Source organism: Camelus bactrianus, chromosome 4, assembly GCF_048773025.1.
Source record: "Camelus bactrianus isolate YW-2024 breed Bactrian camel chromosome 4, ASM4877302v1, whole genome shotgun sequence".
NCBI lineage: Eukaryota > Metazoa > Chordata > Mammalia > Artiodactyla > Camelidae > Camelus > Camelus bactrianus.
This window is the reverse complement of record NC_133542.1, coordinates 65,687,452-65,708,873: the sequence shown is the minus strand read 5'-3', so window position 1 is coordinate 65,708,873 and position 21,422 is coordinate 65,687,452. Positions and strand designations below refer to the sequence as shown.

Sequence of the window (21,422 nt, the reverse complement as noted above, 5' to 3'; positions counted from 1 at the left end):
TTTTTTTTTAACCTTGGCTCAATGACTCTCCAAAAGCTTTGCCAAACCTCCCTGGACTGCACTGCCATCTAGGATGCTAGGACCCAACCCCTCCTCCTCTCTCCTCCACTTAGGCTCAGACTCGTCTCTCAGTCTGATGGTTCTCCAGCCTCCTCTGGTTCCCTCCCAATTTCCTTCCACACACACACTTCCTCCCTCATACAATCTGTGCCCATTTCATCTCATCCTGGCGCCTGCTTCTCGGAGGACGAGGATTCACACACGGGGTGAATGAAGCTCATTCACTGGTTCACAGGCACATGCAAATCCCCCCCGATCCCCCCCGATCCCCCCAAACCTGGGCATTCTCAGAACAATCAGCAGGACACACTGAGCCACAGCAGGCTAACACACTTCCAAAAGCTTTTATTGAATTCAATTTCCAAAAGCACAGATACTTAAGACAAGTTTTGCAAGGACCCTGAATTTTTGCAGGGCTGTTTGGCTACTGTAAAAAAAAAAGAAAAAGAAAAAGAAAAAAACAGACCACATACACACACACCCCAGAGTGGCCCTGCTCACTGTAAGGTCTCTTTGAGGGATGGACAGTTCTCTGAAAGGCACTGACCGGTGACAGGGGTGGGGCCTGCCCCTCCTCAGGCAGCCAGCTCAGCCATGACCCTGTCAAAGGGATCCACAGACCAGTAGTCATCATCCCAGCCGAGGAACCAGCCCACAAAGGAAGGAGGCTCAAAGCCTTGCTTCACCACGGTGATGGGGGTCCGTCTGTCACGATTAGCCGGGTCTGTCTCAAGGTACCGCTTAGCTGCAGACACACATGCAAAACAATCCTTAGTGCCTCCCTCACCAAGGAGAGGTGGTTCAATTGCCTAAGATGGTTTTTGGTCCTACGGTCCCTAATGCCCTTAAAGGCAATGACAGAACACAGCAAGGGACAGGGGTCGTAGTATAATGTCCAGTTTCACAAAGCTTGTATCATTTTTCTCTAGCTGTCATCTATTGGAAGATATGAAAAAAAACAAAACAGTTTGGGGGTTCCCAGATTCCAAATCAGATTTACTCAGCTACCAGGGATCTGCTTTCCAACATCTAAACCAGGACAAGTTTGGTCCCTGGGCATTCTGGGAAACTGGACAGCTTCTATCTGCTCCTTCCTTTCCTGGCAAGACCTGTGGCTTTCTGCAGGAACTGAGCTGTTCTCTCACCACCCCAGGGAGGGCTCACCAGAGGCTGACCATGGGTGAGGAAGTCCCCACCCCACTGTCACAAATGCCCAGACCCATACCGGAAGCTGCCCCCACACCCCACCGCAGGAAAGAGACCCATGGGCACACTTGGGTCCTCACCAGAGGTCAAGGCTTCCGTCTTTTCCTCTTCTTGAGAATCCTTTCCAACCCAGACAAAGATCTGTAGGAGAGATGGAAGATGAAAGATGTGAAATTAAAAGTGCACGAGGGGTGCTGATCACACTGGCTGCTGGAGGAAGAACGTTCCAGGTGCCGTGCCAGACACCCCTCCACTGCAGCGCCCACAGACTGTGAATAGAAGGATCTGGAACAGAGATTACAAACTGGTGACCTACAACCTGTTTTGTTGGCCCACCTACCCCACCGGAGGGTGATCTGCAATGTCTTTCTAGACAAATTTACTTACTCGCTGATTACATTAAATCTAGACTTTCAACTTCCCTTGAAAATGGGGAGGGTCTGGCAACCTTCACCCTCACGTGGATGAAGCTGAGCAGAGGCTGCCGCTGCATATGGTCCCACTGCTGCAAAATTCAGCTTTCTTTATCAACAGATTTAAAGTAAGAGTTTGTGGGGTAGACTGTAGCTCAGTGGTAGAGTGCATGCTTAGCATGCATGAGTCCTGGGTTCAGTCCTAGTACCTCCATTAAAAAATAAAGTTAAAAAAAAAAAGTAAGAGTTCACTCTCCCCTAAGGCCTGAAAGAGAACGCTGGTCATCTGATTTGCATTTATGTGGTGCTTTGCAGTTTGCAAGGGGGTTTTATCCACCTCTCATCTTGTGGGATTATGCAAGGTGGGTACCATCACTCCCATTTTGCAGATGAAGAAATGGGAGGCTCAGAAAAGGAGAGTGACTTGCGGCACTGTCCTTCACTCACCTGGTCCCAGGTGTCCAGGAGCATGACGTCATCAGTGGCCAGGTCTTCCTGCATGAGCTCGCCGGGGACCTCTTCGATCTGGGAAGGAACAGAAGGGTTAATGGAAGTGCACCAGCAAGCCGCTTTCCCTCCCAGGGCCAGCTTGCTCTCTCTGCCCCCAGGAGGGAGCTACAGAGCTGGCTGCAGCCCGCAGGGGTCTGTGCTGTGCCGGCAGAACCGTTTCTCCCCGCTCCTGCTGTGATGCAAGGGCCCCGCCCCTTGGGACACACCTCCCAAGGGGAAAGCAGAGGTTGCGACCTCCGCTGGGGCTCACCACAAAACGTCCGATCTTGTTGGAGCAGGCGAAGAGGCGAGGAGGGTGGGCGTCCATCTTCTTGTCCTTCAGCCGTGGGGATGTGCGGTAGGCGGCCTTCCCACCCAGGGCCTCCCAGAAGCTGTCTGTGAGGGAAGGCCACACCAGGTACCAACTGACACTCCTGCCCCATCACCCGGCACTTCTCCTTAGACCCCGGGACAACCAACTGCTCTCAATCCCCACCCACCATCTTCAAATCCCAGGGCACCAAAGAGGGAGAGGGCCTGAGGGATTCGAAGGTGATGAAACGGAGGCCCAGAGAGGGCAGACTTGGCAGCAGACACGCAGCCAGGACAACTTCTGGTTTGAGACTGATGACAGCAGTGCGGGATGGGGATAATTATCTTCGCTCAACAGATGAGGCGGTTGAGGCTCAGAGAGGTTAAGCAACTCACCCAACATCACACAGCTAGCATGTAGTAAAGCTAGGATGCACACCTCATCTGACTCCAATTCCCATATTTTTTCCACTATACCTGCACTATACCTCCTCCACTATACTTGTCCACGTGTGCTATTTAAATTTAAATGCATTAAAATTAAATATAATTAAAGATTCAGTTTCTCATTCTAATTTCCATCAGTCACATTTCAGGTGCTCATTAGCCTACACATGTGACTGGTGGCCACCAAACTGGACCTGTCCGTTCTCTCAGAAGGTTCCAGTGGACTGTGCTGATCTAGATGGAACTACCCTCCCCCATTTCTACTAAGCATTGAGCAGGAGGGAGTGGGCTTAAAAGGAAGACTGAAAGACTGAGGGCTGGCCAGGAGGATGTTCCTGACCTATACTCTGGAAACAAAGCAGGCTTTCTGTCCGTGGAGATTCTCAAGACTGTGGCCCCTGTAAGGCTGTTACTTTTGCCTACAATCTTGCAACGCTTCCTAGCAAGTGACCGCCTCCTCCAGCAGCCTTCCCCGCCTGCCCTCGCCCACACTGAGTGCTCTTTTCTCTAACTCCAGGGGGCCTCCCTTTCCCTGAACACAGACCTCATCTTCACCCAATCTACTTTTATTAACACACACTAGGGGACTGGTGCTGAGGAGCGGGGAGGATCTAGAAACCCTTAAGCAGACAGAGGGAGGGAAACGTAAGGGCTTCATCCCCAGAGAGCCACGGGCCCCTCTGCCCCTCGCTCCTACCTGGCTCGCTGCCTTCTGCCACCTGCACAGGTTGGGCCCGAAGCACCCGGAGCACCTCCTGGGCCCCGGTCTTCTCTGCCTCGCTGGCTCCTGTACCTACCCACAGGTAGGCGGCCGAGGGGGTTTTCAGGACAAAGGCATCGTTGGAGTTCAGTGCACCAGCCTTGGGCATCACCTGGGAGGGCAGTGCTTGATTAATCAGGACCCAGACAAAAAGTCCTCAGCCTCCTTCTCACAGCCCAGGAAATGCTGGGCAGGACCAGCTCTTGGGTGGGGACTTGGGGGAACACACTCCACCAGAGCTGAAGACGTGGACCTTGGACACTGAGGGGCTTCGTTGACTCCCATGAGTCATTAACACACTATGGCTAGCCACGGAGAGTCAAGAAATCTGGGATGCATTAACAGAAGTTGAGTGCCCAGAACAAAGGAGGTGACAGTCCCATTCTCCTCTAGGCTGCTCAGTTGATCCTAGAGGATTAGGTTCACCTTCCACCTGCACCTTCCACCATGAAATGGACAGTAGCCAACAGGGATGTAATCCACAACAATGTCCAGATTGTGAAGAGGGGACTCCCTGTGAGGTAGTGAGTTACCTGTTATGGAAGGTATGCAAGGGGCGCTGGGCATCGCCGAAACAAGGAGAAGTCTAAGACATACAATCTTGCTGCCAGGGAGGAAGGTACGAAACCTGCTCCTTAACCCCTTAGCCAACCCCACCCGATCGTGCGCCCGGAGATCTGCCCTTCGGGCCTGGGAGGTTTCAGAGAGGCCAGTTCTGTCCAGGGTCCAAGGCTTGGGCTTTACCTCAATGGCTCGGGTGGCTCCAGAGCTGCTGGCCCGGACCTGGAAGAGGCGGGTACTGGCGGGGGCCGTCTGCCCACCCTCGCGGGAGGTGCCACCCTTGTAGACAATCATGGGTTTCCCGCCAAACAGGCTCATGAGGTGAGCGGGCTCCTTGCCTTGGACCACACGGCTCTGGGAGGGAGACAGGAGAGCAAGTCAGGAAAGGAGGCGGGTGGCGCATCAGTCCTCCCGTGCGACACCAGGCTCACCGCCGCCGCCCCTCCCCACAGCCAGCATGGCACAGGCTCACCCCTCAAATGAGATCATGACGCTTGTGTCTGTGTGGGGGGTGGAGCGTGACCCTGCGGCACACAGGGGCTGGGCAGGGAAACGGGAGTTCCAGGAAGGCTGGCGACAGCACCACTGCCTGAGGTCCCCCGGGCACTGCTGGGCATGAACCCCTCCCACGAGGCCTTGCCTTGCTGACCCTGAGTCTAATCCAAGAACCAAGAGAGCCCACATTTGCAAATATTCCCTTAAATGGAAGCACAGGGATTGTTCGTGGACATTCTTCCAGGACGGTGACATCAGCCTGGGGCATGAAAGCGGGCGGAGTGGTGAGAATGGAGCCTTCCAGATCTGGAGAGACCCCTGGTGCACGGCCAGTGCACCCCACAAAGCAGGCTGCAGTCAGGGGCTTGGTGGTGAGAGGGAGGCGGTCACGGAGGCCTAAGATACATCCTGGCTCACGTGCCCACTTCATTTCAGATGCCAGTTGTGGCCCTGGCCAGCTAAATCCAGAAGGTAACCTGCCGTGCGTGCTGGGGGTATTGTGGTCACTTTCCAGCAGGAGCCACCACTGCTGGCTCAGAGCTCAGATCCCAGCTCCACCCTGATGGTGAGAGTTCAGGCCTCAACCTCTCAGGTTCTGCCTGTGTGAGACGGGACCAAGAATGCTACTCTTAAGGCTGTTGTTGGGCTGTTCTAAGACAGAAATCATCCCACTCGGCGCCCAGAGGACCCCACTGTCATGGTCAAAGTACAGGGCACCAATCCCAGATCTAAATCCAGAGCCCCGCCCACTCCAAGGGTAGGACCGAGGACTGACTCCTTCTCCCACATCTCCCCCACCTGGCTCTGCTGCCCTGCAAGACCCCACATTGTTGCCAAAGCAACCTTTCAAACTCAGAAATCCCTTCACATCACATTGACCCTGGCCTTCTCAAGGTCAAGGTCAACATCCTCATCGTGACTTCTAGGCTGGGTCTGGTCCCTCTGATCCCCTCCCCAGACTCCTATCATGGCATTTCCCCGCTTGCTTTAAATCTAGTGCCCCCCTCCCACCTCAGGACCTTTGCATGCACTCTTCCCTCTACCTGGAATGTGCCTGGCCAACTCCTACTCATCCATTAGGTTGCAGCTGAAAAATCCCTTCCTCAAGGGGCCTTTGTCTAATCCAACTAGAACCTACCTGGGATCTATGTGTCCTTATACTTAACACACATGTATAAGGGGCCTTCTAGAGGCCAAGCATGGTTCTAAATGCTTTACAAATGTTAACTCTTCATCCTCACAGCAATCTTGTGAGATAGGTACTATTACTACCCTGAGTTTGAGAACATAGAGGCAGAGAGAGGCTAAGTCTGTCCAAGGTTGCCCAGAGGTGAAGACCAGATTCAAACCCAAGCAGGCTGGCTCTAAGTCCAACCTCTGAACTGTTCCACCAGGCTGCCTCCCTGCTCCTCTCTCCACAGCATCTTTATTTTCACTCACTGCACACATCACAGTGTGTGATCGTACGTTCATTGGCTTGTGTGTCTGTTGAACAGCTTTCTCCCCGCTAGACTGTGAGCCACATCAGAACAGTTCAGGGCAGGGCAGGGGCAGGAATCTGTATATTCACAGCAGCAGACACATAGAAGCCCTGCATAAATGTCTGTTGAAAGGATGGGTGAATGGATTGATGGACAGTCAAATAGACGAGTGAACAAATGGACAGGGCCCAGGGTGCAGCCCCGAGGGGAAGTGGGCAGGGCTCACCTGGACAGGGGAACCTCCCAGCTCCTCATCCAGCTGGGCAGTCAGGATGGCAGACGCGGCGACCTCATCCTGGGTGGACTGGCCGCCCTGCCTGGAAGGGAAGTGATACTTAGCACTGAGGTTTGCACAAAGCCCCAAGTCTGTCCTTTACCCTGGGCCTGAGAAACCCACAGCTCTCCAGATTACAGGTAATGAAACTGAGACACAGGGAGTGAAAGGGATGCTCTCAAAGAACCAAACCAACATGCCACACCCCCAGCTCAGGGTCTCACCATCGTGTAGAGATCTGAGCACACCAGCGGACTTCCTCAACCTAACTGTGTCCTGTGGGAAGATTGGGGAGGTGGCCTTCTGCCCCACCTCTTCCTATACTGTCTAAATTTCCCATACATGTGTTAACTGTGTAAGCAAACAAAATCTGACAAATCACTGTGTCGAGGCAGCCAACTGAAAAAACAAACAGCCTTCTCACGAATTTTGTACCATGTACTAGTCCCCCAGATTTTCTTTCAAGCTGCTTTTAAAAGCCTTAGGTTGTCAAATTGAGAGGTATTCTACAAAATAACTGATTAGGACCCTTCCAAAGTATCAAAGTTGTGAAAGGAAAGCAAAGATGGAGGAACTGTCACAGATTAAGGACGTGGTGATTAAATGTCACCAGGAAGACACAATGACTACACGCCATGTGACATCCTGGGTTAGATCCTAGACCAGAAAAAGGATATTAGTGGGAGAACTAGTGAAATTCAAGTAAGGTCTATAGATTAGTAAATAGTATTGTATTAATTTCCTGGTTTTGAAATTTGAACTGTGTTTAGGTAAGATGTGACCATTGAGGGAGCTGCGTAATGGGTGTATGGGGACTGTCTGTACTATTTTTGCAACTTTTCAGAAAGTCAAGTTATTTCAAAATAAAAAGTTTACAAAAGAAATCCCGGGGCTGGATGGTATATAGCTCAGTGGTAGAGTGCATGCTTAGCATGCATGAGGTCCTGGGTTCAATCCCCATTACCTCCATATAAAATAAGTAAGTATATAAACAAATAAATACCTAATTACTCCCAAAAAATTAAAAAAAAAATTCAACAGCTAGTTTTCAGAAAGTTTGAGATTGCACAGTAAGAGAAATACCAATGAAAAATACTATACTGCAATAACATTTTTATAAACTGTAAGGTGGACAAATAGACAGAAGTTTGATAACACAGTCCACCGGTGAGGCTGTAGGGGAACACTCTCACTCGTTGTTGGTGGGAACGCAAACACTACAAACTCCATCTAGGGGAATCAAGCACTCTCTGTCAAAATGACAAGTGCGTTTACTCTTTGACCCAGCAATCCCATTTTGGGGGACTTATTCTAGAACTATTTCTCTACACATTCAAAGTGATGTTCGTTTAAAGTCACTAATCACAGCAATGCTTGTAATAGCAAAAGTGTGGAATCAATCTAAGTAGGCATCAGCAGGAAGTTTGTTAAATAAACGACAGGATAGCCACACAATGGAATATTATGCAGCTGTGAAAAAGAGTAAGGAAGCTTTTCATAGAATGAGCTCCAGGAAGTATTAAGTGAAAAGAGCAAAGTGCAGGACAGCATACATAGTATGCTATCTTTGTGTTTAAGGAAGGGAGAGAATTAAGAATATAGGGTCATATTTGTATATACTTGGATTAAAAATACTGGAAGGATGTACAAGAAATTAATGAAAGTGGGTATCCATGGAGAGATGGGGGTTGGAGAGGAAAGTGGAGAGGGACAGGATGGGGACAAGATTGCTCAGTAGATGCCTTTTTATCATTCTGTTTTGGTTTTTGACTTGTGACTGCATTATCTATTTTTAAAGAATTAAAAATACTTTTTAATTAGAAAACACATGGGAGGATAAACTGTACTTAGAGTGGAATTGGGGGAGAGATTTTCTCTTTGTTTCTCCCTGTTTCCTACATTTCCTACAATGGACATGTGACGCCTTTATGAGAATTGTTTAAAAGTTGTTTTGAGAAATGAGACAGGTGATGTTGCCCTCTGGACGACAGCCTTTCCCAACAAAGTGTGGCTGTCCCGCCTCAGGGCCACACACCCGCAGGTTTCCCTTAGCCCTGTTCACCACCCCCTTGCTCAGGGTCCAGCCGGTGCCCCCGACACCGCACCCCTCAGCACAGGGCCCCAGACCCTCACCAGTTGTAGATGATCTGCCCCTGACGGCTGCCGTGATGATAGTTGTACAGAATGATGTAGCTGTCACCACCGTAGAACTGCCCATATGTGGCGGGGTTCACGGGCACTTTGCTGGCGCCTTCAATTCTCCAGATCTACCAGAGCAAAGCTGGGCTCAGACACAGTGCACCTCCCCTCGCACCCCTCAACTCAGACCAGCTGGGAAACCAGAGTGGTGGGGAGCGGTCACACAGCGGACTCCACTTGGACTCAGACTGAAGTTAAGTAACTGGCCTGAATCACAGAGACTCAAACCCAGGTCTTCTGCTCCGGGATCCTTCCACTGCACCCAGCCCCACCCTGTACTTCCTCCTCGTAAAGATCAGCACAGGCAGGGCGAGCTGTATGGTGGTATTTATTTTCAATTTTTCTTTTTTCCTTGTTTTTTTCCTTTTTATCTTCTTTTAAATTTTTTCCTTTTTAAAAAAATTTTTGTTTCTTTTTTTCATTAAAAATTTTTTTCCCATTATTTTTTGCATGGTGGTACTTGGAACATGTGTTTAGTGGGTATAACGCTAGGTAACCCAGGCTAAAGCTACAAATCAATATATAACCTGGATCCAAATCAGGCTCCACCCCCTTAGAGGTTGTGAGACCTTGCATGACTTGCTTAACATCAATGAGCCTCAGTTTCCCCATCCGAGAAACGGGAATAATAAGGGTTGTTGTGAAGATCAAATAAGTTTATTCACAAAAGTCCAGCACCGTGCCTGGAAAAAAAGGGTGATGGCTCTGCAGGCAGCAGTGACTCTTATTAAAATTATTATTATTTTATTACTAATATTACCATTATCGGTATCATTCTTTAATTGTCTGGATTTTGTAGATCAGCTGCAGAGACAGGGCCATCGCTCGGTGACCTCAGAATGACTCCTGTTGCCAGATCTCCTTGCAGAGTTCTGGTGACAGTTTCCCAAGTGCTCACAAAGCCCTGCAGCGCCACCTGGTGGTGCTGCAATCCAAGGAAACAAGCCCAGAATCTCTAACCCTGGAAGATTCTTGAAAGGGATGGGATTAAATCTCATTTTACAGGTGAGGAAAGTGAGGCTCCAAGAGGTTAAGCAGCTCGCCCTAGGTCATACAGCCGGGTGGCCAGGGCCCTTTCTCCACTGCTCTATCCTGATCATTTTCATCGCACCCTCCCCTCCCACTGAAGTAATGAATGAATGATGAACGAAGAATAATAATGCCAATGAGAAAAATAATAAATACAAATGAACTCTTTTGCTATTTCTATTATATAGAATAGAGTCAACGTTTTTCTGAAGTGGATTCTACCTCATAAACATCTCTGAACCCCACCTCTCCATCTTTGCTGTCACCTTCCTGGTCTCAAGGTCATTTTCTCTCTCCTAAACTATTATAGTGACCTCCTCATGAGGTCTCTACCCTTGTTCTCTTGCCTCTAATTCATCTTCACAGTGAGTTTCAGAAGCAATTTCTGCTTTTAAAAAAAGAAAAAGAAAAGAAAACCCTCACTAGCACATAATGGTTACAGGATCAAGTCCACACCCTTGGACACGGGTTCAAGGCTCTTTTGGAGGACACCATCACCAGGCTCCCAGGACAGCTCTCTGCCTGGAATACCCACTCTCCCTCTCTGGCAGCAAACTCCTACTCATACTCTGAGGCCCAACAAAAGGGTCTCCATCTCTGTGACAAATGCCCTGTCCACCCACCCTCACTGCCCTTCCTGCTCCCATAATCCCCATGCACCTCCCATCTTCCACTGACCACACAGGTCTGAGCAATCAGCTGTGGCTGTGATCATCTCCCCTCCCAGACAGGCACTTCTCTCGGGCAGGGTGGGGTCTGAGACACCTGGCACAGGGCCTGGCAAGCAGTAGGTACTTAGGGTATGTTGGTTGTAAAAAATCAAGTAAGACGAAAGAATCCCAACCACCAAAACTGTGGTCAAAATCTCTTATAGAAACATCCTCAGAGAAGCAGGAGGCAGTGGCTGGGCCAGAGGTGCCTGCGAGGGAGCAAGGAAGGGGCCTAAGCATGCCCACCCAGCCCCCCGGTACCTGTTTCTGGCCTGTGCCATCGTCATCCATGCCGTGCTGGGCGGCCATGGCAGTGGAGGTGTGCAGAGTGGCAGCGTCGAAGGGCACACGCTCCACGTTGGCGATATGGCTGGAGAGATAGGCCAGGCCCAGGCCATCCGTCTGGTCTGGGTCCCGCCAGTTCTTAAAGAACTGCTTGAACAGTGGAGTCTCACCACCCTCAGGAAGAACGGAGACCTGAGGGTGGGAGGAAGAGCAGGATGTGGCTGGGCTGGAGTGCCCCTGGGGACAGGGGTGGCCCAGCAGGGGTCTTCAAGAGAGGCTCAGACACCCAGTCCGCACTGAGGCTGGGACACCCACCCCAGCCCAGCCCTTCCGCACCCAAATTGGACCCGTTCTCACTGTCCTACCTGGCTCCCAGACTCACCTGGGTCTGCCTGGGGTAGTCCATCTTGGAGATGAAGTCGGAGGCCGTTTTGAGGGCAGCCTTCCTCTCCTCCGTGTTGGCCTGCTTGCCTGTCGGCAGATGAGAATAAGGGGCCTGGGGTCAGCGTCCAGTGACCCGGGAAAGCAGCAGCCAAACCTCCCTCCCTCTTCTTAGACTGCGGACAGCCAAGGCCAGCGACCCTGGAGCTGACCACGCCATGAGCCTCCGGGGGTCCAGCTGGGGTCCTGGCTGATGACAGCAAGCACACTGACCATTGTGGCCCATCTACTGAGCTCAAAACTCTACCAAAATTCCTGCATGTAGTCCACATGACAACCTTATGTGACAAAGATCATTAAATAGCTTGTCCTCATTTACGTACAAGGAAACCAGAGTCTTAGAGATGGTAAGTAGCTGCTACTCGGACCCTCAGGCCCCTCCCCTCTAAGTCATTGTCCACAGAAGGGGCTCCTCCCCCCACAGTTTGAGTTTACCCCAACCCTGAGAGCCTTTCCATGCCTGGACAGCTTCCGGACAGCTGGTGCCAGCCCGCCAGCCCCAGCCTTCTTGTCACCAAGGTTGAGGGGCCCAGGTGGTAGTCATAGTAGTAGTGGTAGTAGTAGTAGTAGTAGTAGTAGTAATAATAATAATAATAATGATAATTAATATTATTTTATTATTATTATTATTATTATTATTATTATTATTATTATTATTATTATAGCCACAAGTGCTCCATCTCTCTCCCCCCACCTCTGCCATTCTCTGTCCACCCACTGCCTCCTCCCACTTCTGTCCCCTTCTTTGCACAAGTCGTAGAGCTTCCTGGGAAGATGCTGACAGGTCCTCCCAGAACATCCAGCGTCTCTCAGAAACATCCGGGCTGACCTTTTCCAAGAGCCTCCCACAATCAGTCCCACAAGACATTCCACCAGGAGTTCCACAGATCCCTAGCATAGCATTGCCCAAACAGAACCCAGATCACCTTATGAAAAGCCTCAACATACACCAGCAAGTTAAAGGCTCTTAAAAGTCCTGCAATAAACAAACCTGCTAGCATGATTTAATCCAGTGTTGCCCATACATTTATCTGATCACAGAACTATATTTTTAACATATTTTTTTACATGATATCCATTAACCTTTCTAAGAAATAATATTATAACACACTTGGGAAACACCAGTTTTAACCCAAATAGAAAATCTGAGGCCCAGAGAGGTAAGTACAGTGCCCAAGATCACACAGCAAATCAACTGCAAAGCCAGGGCTTTAGACCAAGCAAGACTCCTAATTTCCACTGCCCACAGTATCACCACACACTCTACCAGACCTGGTGAGTCAAATTCCTGCAAGGTGGCAGGAGCTCCCACTTGAGGTTCTGGCAGAGCCCTTCCCCTCTCCCCAGTACCTTTCCAGACAAAGATTTTCCCATCTCTGCCATGGTCCAGGATGAAGCAGTCCTCTGACCTCAAGGCCCCCTGGGCGAAGGGGTTCTCATCAGCCACAAGAGAGACCGACATGGTGCCTGCACCGTTGGAGACCTGGGTGAAGGGGAGAGAGAGGTCAGCCCATGAGTGACTCCCACCACCTTGGCCTGCCCACAGGGTGCCCCCAAGCCAACACGTGGGGAGGCCCACGTCCCACCCCGACCCCCAACGACACCTGGGCCTGCACCCTCAAACCCTGAAGCTCATTCAGGATTTCTTTATCCTTTTTTGCTTTGTCACAACCACATCTGTGACCAACACACAGGGGCAGCCTGGAAACCGCACACAGAAAGGGCAGGGGGAGCAAATGCAGGAAGGCGGGTGGCAGACAAAAAGAAGTGTTTCGTTGGCAAAAAGGTACTGGAGATATTCTACCTCATCCGTTTAAAAAGCAAAGAGAAGAAAAAAGATCTAAACGCAGTGCAGTCTTCTGGATTGGAACCTGGAATGAAAAACTGGGGAAATCTGAATAAAGCCTACAGTTTGGTTAATCATATTGAACTGATGTTAAGTTCTTAGTTTTGACAGACTTGGTTAAGATGTTAAGGGGAAGCTGGGTGAAGGGGATATGGGAACCCTCTGTACTATCTTTGCAATTTTTTTGTAAACCTAAAAATTATTCTAAAATAAAAAGTTCATTAAAGTTTAGGGAAAAAGTGGACCAAAATTCAAAAGATTGACAACACTCAGTGTTGACAAGGCTCTGGGTAAACAGGCACTTTCCAACCCCAGGTGAGGATAGTCAGGGAGCCCTTCCAGAGGGCAGTTTAGTAATAACGTATCAGAATTTTAAACAGTTAAGTGTTCGGACTTTATTGAAAACTTACTATGCACCAGGCCCTGTTGTAAGCAATCTAAAATAATTGATACAATTTAATCACTTACACAATTTTGGAACTCTTTTAATCCTTACAACAACCCTAGGATAGTCCTATTACTCTCCCCATTTTATTCCCAATGAGACCAAGGCACAGAAATGTTAAGTAACCTGCACAGCTACAAAGTACCAGACCTGGGATTTGAGCTCAGGGAGTCCTATTCCAAAACTGGTATTTTCAATCACTGACTCATTATTTAGCCTGTGACCCAGCAGTCCATGTCTAGAAGCTTCCCTAATGCCATACTTAACACAAGGGCACCAAGAGGGACTGTTTGCCATTGTAAAAGGTGGAAACATTCCAGAGTCCATCAATGAGGGGTCTGCTGAGATTCTTACATTCGTACAATAGAATACTATACAGCCATTATAAAGGGCCATGTGGCTCTCTATTACAGAGGGATATTCCTGACCATGTCATGTGGAAAAGAGAAGGCTACAGAAAAACACGAATAGTTTGGATCCCTTAATATCAAACAGAGATGGAAAAATATGCAACTAGACACAGAAAGATGTAGCTGGAGGTTCTTTCGCCAAAAGGGTAACCATGTAACCATGGTAACCCATGGAGAGGGGAGGAGGGGAAGCTGATTTTCTTTTTCTAATTTTTTTTTAGAGGGGAAGCTGATTTTTAAATTTTTTTTCTTTAATTGAAGTATAGTCAGTTTATAACATTATTTTAATTTCTGGTGTGCATCATAGTGATTCAGTTTTATATACACGTATGTATATGTGTGTGTGTGTGTGTATATCTCCTTTTCATACTCTTTTTCATTATAGGCTATTACAAGGTATGGAATACAGTTCCCTGTGCTACACAGTAGGATCTTGTTTAGAGGCTGATTTTTTAAAAATTAAGTTTTTTTACTTTTGTACTTAAAATCCATTTTTAAATTAAGTACTGGTTATCTTAACCTAGTGACATTACTTTGATTTTTATTTTCTTTTTATGTTCTTGAGTATTGCTCACTATTGTTATTTACCATGAACATGTATTACTTCAAAATCAGGATGAAAACCAATAATGTGGTTTTTCTGTGATGGCAATGAGAATCTGCACCCCGTTTTGTTGTTATTTTACCACAAGTAAGCCTAGGGCACAACACGAGTGTCATGGGCTCAGCGAGGAGCCAGAGTTCCTTAGTTCAGTGTCAGCCTCAATTTAGTTTTTAAAATCACAAGAAGAAATTATCAATAAACTCATTAATCATAACCTGCCCCTTGACTCACATGCATACACCTGTAGTATTTCCTGTATTTTCCTAAACATTTCCATCCGCAGTCTCTGTGAACTCCCGGAGATCCTGCAAAATTGACTCTACTGCCCTTCTCCCCCCTTTACAGACTAGGAAACTGAGACCCAGAGAGCGGACAGGTGCTGCCCAAGACCCCGTGGATGAACCTGACACAGATGTGTCCGCAGTCACCGGCACTCTCTTATTCCTCGTGCAGGAAGGCAAAGGAAGCTGATGGGTGTCCACTGGAGACCCCACCCCACGCGTGCTTTGTTCAAGGCCCCACGGCAGGGGAGCTCGGGAAGACCAGGTCTCCTGCCTCCCTGTCCTGTCCCCATACCCATGGGACGGAGCCGCTGACGCTCACCTTGTAGAGCTTGGCCAGCTTGCGGTTGGCTGCGTCCTCCTTGGCTGTGTCCTCGGACCCTGCGGGCAGAGCAGGCTTGGGGCCCAGCACCTGCAGGAGATGGAGAGATGGAGGAAAGGGTGGTGGTGAGCTCCCGGCAGCCTCCTCCCCTAGGGAGGCGCCTGGGCTCCTGAGAGAGCTCCCTCCCCAGACAGGCAAGGACCACACGGGCATCCACGAGGACCTTCTGCTGAGGGTAGGATCCCTTCCAGAGACGCCCTGAAGCTCTTCATGTGCCTCCTGTGTGCGGAGCTTAACCAGGTCTGCCTGTCAAGTCCTTCCCCCTCTGTCCCCTGTCTCCAGGAGCTCCATGAGAACCTGCTCCTCTGCCTCCAGTCCTTCAGATTTTTATTCCATTTCCTTCGAGCTTTCCAACAATGATAAACAAAGCTACTGAACACCGTTCACCACATGCCTATAACAGACCTCATTTCATCTTCACACCTATGCTAAGAGGCACAGATGATCACTCTCATCTCACAGGAGAGGGAATGGAAACCCAGACAGATGAAGTACCTTGTCTACACAGCTATAAGGTGACTAAATTAGAATTTGAAGCCATATCCCTATGACTTTAAAGCCTGTTTTCATGCCTCCACTCTGAGCTACCTCCAGCCTCAATGGCCCCAGCCCCTGCCCCTCCCAAGACATCAAGTTTGGTATCCGGGTTCCTCCCCATAATAGTCACCTCCTGCTTTTTCTAAAAACCAGAACCCAGTGCCCTCAGGCAAGCAGGAGCCAAGTGGCATGGAGCAGAGCCCATGGTCTCCTCCTTTTCCTGGTGAACTTTGCCTCTATTGATATGTCCTCAAACCACAACGACTGGCAATGCCACCATGCAGTTGATGAAATGGGCTATAAATGACTAGGAATGGTCAGAAGAGGAAAGAGGGGACTGGGTCTCAGTTGTCTCTTTCTGAGCTTCCCCAGCACCAGGCTTGTCCTCAGAAGACGCCAAGACCCTCCTCCTCCTCAGCTCCCATGGACCACCTGGCCCTCCCAGGGGGAGGATGTGGCTCACAACCCCAGCATGCACCAGGCCCTGGGATTCCAGCCACCCCTCTCAGGGGAGTCTGGGAGCTGTCGGGGAAGCTACCCTTCCAGCCTGGGGGAAAAAACCAGTTCATCTCCAAACTGCCTCCTGAATGCAGGAAAGCAACGAGCATCCTGTCCCCATGTTCAGCCCAGACTGCGCTCCTGGGACGTGGCTGTGCATACCTGGAGCATCGCCTCAGGCTCGGCGCCCTCCTCAGACACGTGCACCTGGGCCCGGCCACTGCGCTCGTTGTCCCGAATGCCCTTGGACACCTGTGTGGCCTTCAGCTTCTCAAATCGGTTGCTGTTGGAGCCGCACCACTGGTAAATGTCCTGTAAGACAGGGACCCCCCCCTTAAGGCAGTGCCCTGTCCCTTGTATAAGCCCAACCCAGTGACATACAAGGAGAAGGCTGTCGGGGGTGTGTAAGCTCAGCTTGTTCTCTGCTTACACAGGTGAGGGCCGGCGGAGCACACACACGTCCACATCCAAGCACAACGGGTGTGGTCCACGGGCACCAGGATATGCGAGTGCATGGCTTGGGCTATGTGGTTTTTCACTGGTACATCTACACATAACACGTGTATAAAAGTGTTTGCCTGCTGGTGGGAATGGAAATTGGTACAACCCCTTTGGAAAACCATCTGGTTGTACCTTCTAAAGCTCAGTATATCAATACCTTACGAGCCAGCAGCCACCAAAAGACCTGTGCAAGAACGTTCAGTCTCACCACCTGGAATAGCCCCACGCGGCCCCAAGGGCCCAGCAACAACAGAAAGGCTAAAGAAACTGGCAGGTCCGCCCAGTCTAATCTTAACAGCAAGGAGAAGGAACAGTCTACAGCCACAGGCAACCACACGGACGGAGCTCAGAAAGAGAATGTCAAGCAAAAGAAGTCATGTCAAAAGGAGTAAGTCCACACAGATGGAGTTCAGAAACAGGTGGAATTACTCTGTGCTGTTGGTTGAGAGAGTTCAGAACGATGGTCACCCTTGGCGATGAAGGGACTAGATGGGGACCGGCGGGGCCTTCCGGGGGCTGGTGATGCTCTGTTTCCTGATCTGGGGCTAATGACATGGGTGTGTTCACTATGTGAAATCCCTAGGGTGTCCACTCAGGATTCACACACTCTTGCGTGTGTCTGTTGTACTTTAATAACAAGCAGACACTGAGTGTGTGCCTCTGTTTACACAGACATTACATCACAGGTGTGCATGAGGTGGGGAGGGGAGGGTCTGGCCACATCCTTCTGCAGATACGAGTGTACATGGATTTGGGAAGAATGTGTACAAAGCATCACACATCTGTGAGGTGGGCCTGGGTAAGTGCATCCCCCACTCAGAGCCATATACAAGTGTGCGTGTGTGACTACACGTATGACACACACACATGTGGGCCCTTGAACAACACATTCAGGCCTCCCCGTATAGGCATTTGTCATGGAGCCATGTCCACGCCTGCTGGGCAAGAGCTTATAGATTTTTTAATTGAATATCGTAGAGGTGGGAGGGTATAGCTCAGTGGTTAGAGTGCATGCTTAGCACACATGAGGTCGTGGGTTCAATCCCCAGTACCTCCATTAATAAATAAATAAGCCTAATTACCTCTCCCCCAATAAATAAGTAAATAAAAAGAAACTGCCACCTTAAAAAAATAAATTAAAAAAAAAGAAATACAGTTGATATACAATATTATATAAGTTTCAGGTGGACGACATAGTGATTCACAATTTTTAAAGCTTACACTCCATTTGTAGTTATTATAAAATATTGGTGACATTCCCAGAGCCTGTAGGTTTGGTACATGCCCGCCATGGGTTTGCAAGTGAGTGACACAGGATGTGCATGCGAACGTGTCAGGGAGCCTGTATGTCAGCTGAAGTCGAAGTACGCGGTGCACGAGGTCTGTGTACATGTACGCGTTGAGTCTGCGGTTACACGCCAGGCACGCCTGCGCCTGGTCTTTGCAGGCGTGTCTGACTCATGCCAAGAGCACGTGCGTGCACGGGGGCGGCTGGCCCTGCGGTTGCCCCGCTGTGTCTTTGCCTTTGTTCATGTGGATGTGTCCACCTCCCCAGAGTCAAGCCTGGCCGGGCCTGGAGCACCTCAGGGGGCCCCGGGAAAGGGCGGGGCAGGACTCACGTGGCCCAGGTCCAGGATGAAGCAGTCACCGGTGTTGAAGCTGTCCCAGGACACAGGCACTTCCGTGGCGCGGACCACACGCCGCCCTTTGACCTGGAAGAGTCTCTGCACAACCACTTCGTTAGGTACCACGTGCTTGAATCCTGATGCCACGCCTCCTTTCTGTCGGGTCAAAGAGACAGTGTCAGCCCGAGGGAGAGGGTCCCAGGAGGCAGACACGGGGGAAAGGGATAGAGATGAGTAACAGAAGGAAATCCTGGCCTGTGGACCTGTGGCCTGCCGGCATATTCCCTACGCACTGCACCTTGCTGCCATCCCTTTGAATCTCACACTCCGCTAACAAAGATCCCTGGGCCCACTTTCCTGGATCAAAAACTACAAACATTCCTTTCTCAAAATTTGCAGTTCCCCAGGGCTGTTCTAAGGAACTCTAATCCCCCAAGATACCCTGCAAGGAAAGGGTTCCATGATCAAATAAGCACAAGGAATGCTCCTTACTTGCCCCCTGACTGTTACACAACGCACATCCGCATGATAAAGGCTCTGGGAAGATCCACGGTAACTAAGCCTGCTTGCCTTTTGTTTGACACAGCATTTCCCTACCCTACTGAATCAAGAACTGCTTTTCTCCTCCACATCCTGCTTGCAGCTCCAGCGAACATCCTGCAAAACCCACTTGGAGAAGTGCTCATCCAAAGCTTTCCTATCCTTCAAGGCTGTCTCTAGCAAGATTGCTCCAGCCAATCCCATTCCCCTCCCTCCTCCGACGGTTCTGCAGCAAGTCCCACCCAGCTGTGCCTTCACAGGCAGCTGTGGGTAAGGGACAGAGCACCAACCTCAAGTTCAAGCCTCTAACCTGCCACTACCATGCTGGGTGACTCTGGGTAAGTCTCTTCCCCTCTGTGAGCCTCTGAGCCCTCTCGCTTCTGAAATGGTGACACAGGCCCCTGCTGTGCCGCCCCCTGCGTCCATCACCAAGTCCCAGGGAACTTCAGGAGGGCTTCTCTGCAGCAGTCAAAACTGCCCTGGGCTCAGCAGAAAGCCAAGAAAAGTCCCAGCCCCAGGTGCTTGCCGGCCCCAGACCCCAGTACCCAGGGGGGTCAAGTCAGAGCTGAGAAGGTCCTCACAGAGCTTCGCGTTTTACCCATGATGAAAGGGAAGCCTGGAGAAGTGAAGTACTTACTCCAGGGTACTCCCAAGCGTGTGGCACAGCTAAGGATAGAACCTTGCCTCCTGTTCACAATCTGCTGTTGGTTCGTCTCTCTGCTCCATATGTTACGGGGGTGGAGTCAGAAGGGTTTCCACTAAGGCCAGGAATGTGGCCACCCTCTCCAGGACCCTCGCTGCCAACACACTTTGCAGAGCGAAGCCAAGTCTGACTCTTGTCCGTGCAGGAAAGGGAGCAAGTCTAACTGGGCTCCTATTACGTCTACACACAGTAAGCAGTATAGACAGGGTGGGGAAACGCTAACGCCCACTGTGCGGGGCATTTCGCATGCGTCACCTATGAGGGAGGTGTCATTATCCCCATCTTACGGATGAGGAAAGCAGATCCCAGAAGTGAAGAGACTTGCCCAAGATCTTGAAGCTAGTAAATGGTAGAGCAAGGATTCAAACCCCGGTGTGACTAAATCTATAGCACCCACATTCTTCCCCCAACATCGGGGTTTCTGAAGGTCACCCAGGATGGGAGGCAGGAATAAACCATTGTTCAGAGCAAAGTTGTTCAAGTAGAAATGTTTTCCCTGTTGTGAGTGGAGCGCCCCCTGGTGTCCTTTTCTGGTACCAGAATGAGGCCTTTCAAGAGCATCCCTTTGGGCTCAGCAGGGCGGCCAAGGCATTCACAGAGCCTTTCTTTCCACCAGACTTCAGGGGCCCTCCTGCAGGGAAGCAGGTGAGCAAGGGCAGCTGAGGAAGAAGATGTAATGCCCTGTGCTCACCTGGTAATGACTGCAGAGGCTGCCACTTACTAAGCCCGAGCCAGAGGCTGGGGCACCTCCTTTACTGACATGCAATGTGGTCCCCACAACCTCCTGAAGTAGTGACTCTTATTATCCCACTTCACAGGCAAGGAGACTGAGATGCAAAGAGGCTAAGTCCCGTGCCCAGGGCTCCAGCTAATTCGTGGAAGTTTTACCCCCACATTCGCCCTTCCAAACACCAGCTTCCCCCAAGTTGGCCAGCCAGGAACTCCCGAGTGCCTGTGGTTAGCACTGATCCCGGGACTTCATTCAGCTGGAGGTAGACAGTGGAACTGAAAAGCTTTTCCAAAAGGTGCTGGACACACCATTTCCATGGATTCCTCAGAGAGGAGGAAATGGGGAAATAAGGGAAGAATAAGACCTTAACTTTTTTTTACACATCTCTAAAATATTTCTCTTATTTAAGCTTGCCTTTTATTTTTTATTAAAAAATAGAAACTTTCTTTTAAAAAAGTAAAAGGGCTGTTCAATGTCATAAATCCCAGTTCCAATAAATTATGTATATGTATATGAATTTATAAAATAAAAGAACACTTGATTTCTAATCAGTGTGGACAGACATTTCCTGACTAACTAACTCCTCTAATCTTACTGATCTAGAAAATTAGACTTGGAAAGATGAGTTAACATAAAAATAAAAGTAAGCTCTTAGGAGAATTTAGTGGATCTACAAGAACAAGGAGCAGGACATTTTTGAAAGTTTTACTATTTTTTACTATTTTTACTATAATCTTGAAGACTGTTGCTTTCTATGGTCTAATCATTAGGTGGGCAGAGATTGGCATTAAATTATTTGAACGAAATTTAATAGGATATTGTTTTAAAAGCCACTTTCCAAAGTAAAGTGATGAGATATTATATATTATATATATAAAATATATATGGATAATTTCTATACCTATATATGAATACACATATCTATACGTTCATATATAGAGAGAGAAAAATTATATGTCATTTGGTATATATATCTCCAAGAGTAAAATCACGGGGGACTTTTACTTTCTAAAAGCCACATTTCAGTGTTTGACATCTTATAATAAGTTTTTATTACACATATAGTCAGAAGGGAAAGAGCTATAAGGATCTACACTTAACAATATGCTAAAATGTTTATTTAAAAAATTGATTGGGGCTGGTCCCCTCCACACTCTA

General features: G+C 49.3%; 1 protein-coding gene across 4 annotated transcripts in view; it reads right to left on the bottom strand.

The window, feature by feature from the left end:
- Positions 1-385: 385 nt before the first annotated feature.
- Positions 386-21,422, bottom strand: part of GSN (gelsolin) — a 54,600-nt gene continuing 33,563 nt past the window's right edge. For all 4 annotated transcript variants that reach the window (XM_074362148.1, XM_074362145.1, XM_074362144.1 and 1 more), the window contains 14 exons: positions 18,286-18,447; positions 16,328-16,477; positions 15,071-15,160; positions 12,513-12,645; positions 11,104-11,192; positions 10,698-10,913; positions 8,632-8,765; positions 6,451-6,541; positions 4,432-4,602; positions 3,625-3,799; positions 2,440-2,564; positions 2,127-2,204; positions 1,347-1,407; positions 386-805 (listed from right to left, as the gene is read on the bottom strand). In XM_074362148.1, coding sequence (XP_074218249.1) covers positions 636-805; positions 1,347-1,407; positions 2,127-2,204; positions 2,440-2,564; positions 3,625-3,799; positions 4,432-4,602; positions 6,451-6,541; positions 8,632-8,765; positions 10,698-10,913; positions 11,104-11,192; positions 12,513-12,645; positions 15,071-15,160; positions 16,328-16,477; positions 18,286-18,447 — 1,845 coding nt within the window. In that variant the 3' untranslated portion in view covers positions 386-635. The remainder of the gene's footprint in view (positions 806-1,346; positions 1,408-2,126; positions 2,205-2,439; positions 2,565-3,624; positions 3,800-4,431; positions 4,603-6,450; positions 6,542-8,631; positions 8,766-10,697; positions 10,914-11,103; positions 11,193-12,512; positions 12,646-15,070; positions 15,161-16,327; positions 16,478-18,285; positions 18,448-21,422) is intronic.